General features: G+C 38.9%; 1 protein-coding gene and 1 non-coding gene across 2 annotated transcripts; one reads left to right on the forward strand and one right to left on the reverse strand.

Moving 5' to 3' along the window:
- Positions 1-2106: 2106 nt before the first annotated feature.
- Positions 2107-3061, forward strand: LOC106379730 (monothiol glutaredoxin-S4-like). The gene has a single exon (XM_013819609.3). It carries the CDS (start codon positions 2547-2549, stop codon positions 2853-2855), a length of 309 nt encoding a protein of 102 aa, XP_013675063.1. The 5' UTR covers positions 2107-2546; the 3' UTR covers positions 2856-3061.
- Positions 3062-4925: 1864 nt separating this feature from the next.
- Positions 4926-5032, reverse strand: LOC125592081. Its single transcript, XR_007327931.1, has one exon. It is a non-coding gene; the product is annotated as a small nucleolar RNA R71 (small nucleolar RNA).
- Between the last annotated feature and the right edge of the window lie 568 nt (positions 5033-5600).

Genomic DNA, 5600 nt, shown 5'->3' on the forward strand with positions numbered 1-5600 from the left:
ATCCAGGCTTAGAGTTTCATTCCCCTAAAATGCCTTTTATAGGTCTTAAAAATGATGTCGACCCAATAACTCTGGGTCAACCCATAAAAATATGGGTAAAAAAGCTGGTCAATTGGTGATGTGTAGCGTAACGACCTGTGTATAGGCTGCTAGGCAAGATGCTACAGCCCTCCATAGCGGCCTGTGTATAGGCACTACATACCCCTCTTTAGCAGCATGTCTATAGGCAGCCGCTATGCCTCCTGTCTAATTTGTTCTTCATTTCTGAGTCGCTGAAGTGGTTGTGCATTGGCCGCTAGGTGTAGGTCCCTATGCCCCTGGTTTCTTGACGGGCATTTGAAATTCCTGTAGCGGCAGTGAATAGGCCGCTAGACACACCATCCGTATGCTAGTTTAGCCTGCTACGAGCTTTCTCGACTCCAAAATTTCTATTTTGCTAATATATACTCCTTTTCCAAATACTTCCATAGTTCCATTCACCTAAGTATCTATTCCACAAGCTCCAAAATGCAAATGTACATGCAAACCCATTTATTGTAAATGAATTGAAAACATGAGAAATGAGGAAGTTATAACCATGAAAATATTGTAAAGGAATGATCATAGAATTGATAATTTGTGTTATTGATGCTCATGGGCAATGTCTCTATTTATACAACAAATAAGGTCTTAAACAGATAAGGACTTAGAAAGCACATATCCTAAACTTATGCTAAATAGGAAATTTCATATAATTCATAGTAATTATCTCATTAAATATTAATACATCAACTACTCCAGCGGTTCAAACTCGAACACAAACTGATGTTTGCATAAAAATGAAATGAGATTCCAAATTAAAAGTTAAAATATGACTTTGTTAATTTAAGTAGACTACTTTTAATTCAATATTTTATAACGTATAAGAGCATAAGAATATAATATGGACATATGGTATGTCGTAGCTGTAGAATTTGATGCTATACGATATAGTATGTTTTACGTAAGACATGTACGTACGGGATATGATCACCTTGAAGTTTTTTTTTAGGAACATCACCTTGAAGTTTGTAGTATATGACTCTTCAGATCACAGATGAGGTATTTTCTTTTTGTTCCTTTGAGCCTTATCCTCGTGGAATGAGATCGAATCTATGCGATGGCAAATATCATGCATAATTTAGCTTTATTCCCAAAATTTCGTGAGAATAAAGTTGTTTTGACTGTAAATAAAGAGGCCACGTAAACCATCAAAAGACCATTCTGGAGATATATCATACGATCTCGAGTCTTCACAAGGTATGGCGATGCAGCTTTCGTATTGACTTAAAGTATGAGTCGCCAATCCGAGTATTGTTTGGTTTTAAATGTAACAAAATAGTCAATGGTGTAATATTACACTAATATAAATCGGTTTGGTATAGTTTTATTTTCCTTTTGAGGTATTTTTTAGTTAAATGCTTATCAAAAAAAGAAATTAGTTAAAATATAACATGTTACATTTTAACAAGTATGCTCTAATGTCGAACTAATATAAATCGAAGTTTATGATTAAATGTTTTCCTCGTTTTAGTGGGATTTCGTTTTGATTTGAGTTCTTTAAAAAAAAAAGGTAAAATGTTAAATCATATTAACCAAAATAAACCCCTTTTAATGTTTTTTCAATCAGCTTACAAACAAAACTCAAGTAAACACCCCAAAGTTGCATCCCTAAGCTTAATTAAATCTGTTTGATATATGATATAAAAACATTACTAACCCAAGAATATTTTTTTGGGAAAATTAATGGATCCGTACACAAACAAATGCAACATCAAACATTAATTAAATTATTTTGTGAGAGAGAAAAATGTATATATGTGATTAATATATGTGCCCTCATGAGCTAGAAATATATTTTGTGTGATACTGATTAATATATGGAAGGCGCTTTTCATCAAAAAAAATATATATATATATATGGAAGGCGCGTACTATCAAGATATGGCATGGGTCGTCCGTATCAAAAATTCCGAACATCAGATCTAAAAGATTTTGTTATCTGTACGTTTTACCCACTTTTTGATAGCCACACTTCGTTATTCTCTAGCTGCAAGCAAGAGACACAACGACTCAAGTTGATTCTATAATAAAACTGGCTTTTATCAAATTTTAATACGGAATATCAAAGCCAGAACCTCGTAGTCCAGTGGTACTATCTCCTCTTTGGGGAGGGGAAGTCGGCTGTTCGACTCGCGGGGAGGGGGAGACGTGCCCAGTGCCCTAACCGGTACAGACACAGGCTGACGCCGGGCCTAGGTGGTGGGCTGGTCGAAGGTTGGTCAACACCTGGTTAAACAAAAAAAGAATATGAAAGCTTACGTACCTAAGAAAACTATATATAATGGACTCTTACAGAACATTCACTACATAAAAAGACATAAAATCACTTCTATCTTCTCCCAGTTATTTCACAATCTCTTTACTAGCTTTGCAGTTTTCATCCCTAATCTAGCATTTTGATTAAAAGGCACTACTTTCATCATTTTGAAGCTGCTTTCGGAACACATTTTCACATTAAAACACTAATGGAGAAGCTACAGAAGATGATCTCGGAGAAGTCGGTAGTGATCTTTAGCAAGAACTCGTGCTGCATGTCTCACACAATCAAGACTCTCTTTTTAGACTTTGGCGTAAGCCCGACGATCTATGAATTAGACGACATCAACAAGGGAAAGGAGATAGAGCAAGCATTGGCTCAGCTTGGCTGCAGCCCCACCGTGCCGGTGGTGTTCATAGGAGGTCAGCTGGTCGGTGGAGCCAATCAAGTCATGAGTCTTCATCTCAATCGCTCTCTCGTTCCGATGCTTAAGCGAGTTGGGGCGTTATGGCTTTGATAAATATCGACAGATACCTACGTCAGATGGTCGTTTTGATGATAATAATAATAATAATAAATATAATGTATTAAAACTAATTAAAAGAGCGACAAAAAGCATATACATGTATTTATTCTATGAATGTTTTGTCAATCTAACTAAGTTTTGTAAAGGATATATCTAATAATAAAATCAGCTAGTGTTGGACTCAGTGTTATAAACCCTCCCGCCTAGTCGGCGTTTAGACGCTTGATATATTGCATATTTCCATTATCTTATCCATTCATCCATGTGCATTTTGATCATATAGACTAGGATTTAGTCATGTTTAGGTTACATTTTGCATACATGAGTCTCTATCAGGTGTTGGAGTGCCACATGGAGTTCTTGGGGCTATTTGGATGCATTTGGAGCTCAAAGGAGGTGATATATGTGATCATTGGACGAGCAGAGCAGGGGAGCGACCTTCCGGAGCGACACCTGCAAGTCGCTCCGCGTTATTTTGCTGCCGAAAATCATGACTTCTCAAGGACCTTTTTGCAATTTATTTTGGACGTTTTACATTTCTAAAACCTATGTTTTAAACATCTTTGGTAGCCACCAGAGAGATTATCTTTGGATCTATTGAGAAATACACAAAAACTCTCTTGAGAAGTTCATCTCTTGGATTTTGATTGTTATGTTCTTGTGTTCTTGTTGATTTCTTATCTATTTCTCTACATGATTAATCTGAAATCCAATATGGGTTTAAGAGGAATCATGGAGATTAGTGAGTAATCACCTTTTGAATTCATGGGTTAGGGAGATCAAGGGTGATTAGGTTAGTTCTAGGATGTTTTAGTGTAGATCATTCTTGTTCCTTGCTAGTAGAGTATTCATAATGCATCTTCTGAGTTGGCCACTCAAAAGTTGATCAATAGGCATTTCCCACCCAAAAGGTGTTTGATGAAATGCCTGAGACAACTCTCCTAGGCTTTTAGTATACTTTGCCAAAGACATTTGTTGTTAAAGATGCTAAGATAGCTAATAGACTTGTTCGTAATGATTGCTTTCATATTATTCAACCAAAGACATTTGATGTTTGAGATATGTTAGCAAATGAGCATTCATCTAGACATAGAGCTTGCTTAGAATTGTGTCTAGGCTTAAGGTTGATAGTTTGATTGATCATTTGCCATCCTTAGTTCGATACTTGATCACCCAAGGTCTAATCCCTATGCCCATGAGTTCTCTTTTCCCTTAGTCAAGAAGTATCATTCTGTTATTGCTTTCTAGTTTTAGTCATAGCTTAAAACCCATCTAAATCATTGGTTGCACTTAGATTAAGTGAGTACTTGCATTCTCAGTGCTTTGATATCCCTCAGAACTGGTTCGACAATCACTATACTACAACATTTGTCTTAGGAGCCTTGAAAACTCCTAACATCAAATTGGCGCCGTTGCCAAATTCTGAGTAGATTTAAACATTGAGATTTAGTCACTTGCTTGAGACTAAGTCATTTTAATTTTGTTTTGTTACTGATTCTTCTTCTTCACCTACCTTTCACTTTCAGGTGTATGAACTTGAGGAGCAGGGGTCCATCAAACCTAGTTCCAATAGTAGCAGACATCAGAGCTTTTGAGAGGGAGTGTGCTAGAGCTAGAAGAGAAGAAGAACACCAGGCCCACTTGGATATTGATATGGCAGATCCACCGCAAGGGGCAGAACACCAACCGCGGGCAGCTCGACCCATTGGCACTTACGACCGCCCCAACATACATGGTCACAGATTCGGAATCCGAGCACCAGCTGTGGCAGCCAACAACTTTGAGGTCAAGTCAGGACTCCTCAACGTGATCGAGAACAACAAGTATCATGGCTTGGCTCTGGAGGACCCATTTGATCACTTGGATAGGTTCGACAGCTACTGTGGGTTGTCAAAAACCAATGGTGTGTCCGAAGATGCCTTAAAGCTCAAGCTATTCCCTTTCTCTTTGGGGGATAAGGCACGTCAGTGGGAGAAGTCTCTACCCAGCCACTCTATCACCACTTGGGATGAGTGCAAGAGAGCATTCTTGGAGAAATTCTTCTCATCCTCAAGAACTGCTAAGCTGAGAAATGAGATCTCCAGTTTCCAACAGAAGAACTTGGAAGGATTCAGTGAAGCCTGGGAGAGATTCAAGGGCTACCAAGCTCAATGCCCACACCATGGTTTCTCTAAGGAGAGCTTGCTGAGCACATTCTACCGTGGTGCTCTTCCTAAGTACAGGGCCAGACTGGATACAGCTAGCAATGGGTTCTTCTTGGGGAGAACTGAGGAAGATGCAGAGGAGCTGGTTGACAACATGGTAAAGAGTGATGCAGTCTACAGTGGAGACCACGACAGAAGCAGTCGAACAGATGATAAGCAGACGAGGAAGGAGTTGAAAGCTCTACAGGATAAGATAGACATCCTCCTTGCTGATAAAGCCACACAAGAGCAGCTGCACTTTGTTGGTAACCCAAGCCAAGATACACCACCTGTTGTCCATGAGGTTGAGGGTTTGGAAGGTCAGGAAGAGCTGTGTTTCATCAACAACAATGGTAGCTGGTACAAAAAAGAGCCCAACTTTCAGTACAACAACTACCAACAGAAATCCTATCCCAACAACCAACAGAGTGGTTATCCGCCTCGAAACAACCAGCAAGGCAGCTATCAACCTCATCAAAACCCCTCATCTGGTTCCTCTGCTCCTCAAGAGAGCAGCACTGACACCCTGCTGAAACAAATCTTGGAGTCTCAG

This window comes from Brassica napus, chromosome C8 (assembly GCF_020379485.1).
Source record: "Brassica napus cultivar Da-Ae chromosome C8, Da-Ae, whole genome shotgun sequence".
Classification (NCBI taxonomy): domain Eukaryota; kingdom Viridiplantae; phylum Streptophyta; class Magnoliopsida; order Brassicales; family Brassicaceae; genus Brassica; species Brassica napus.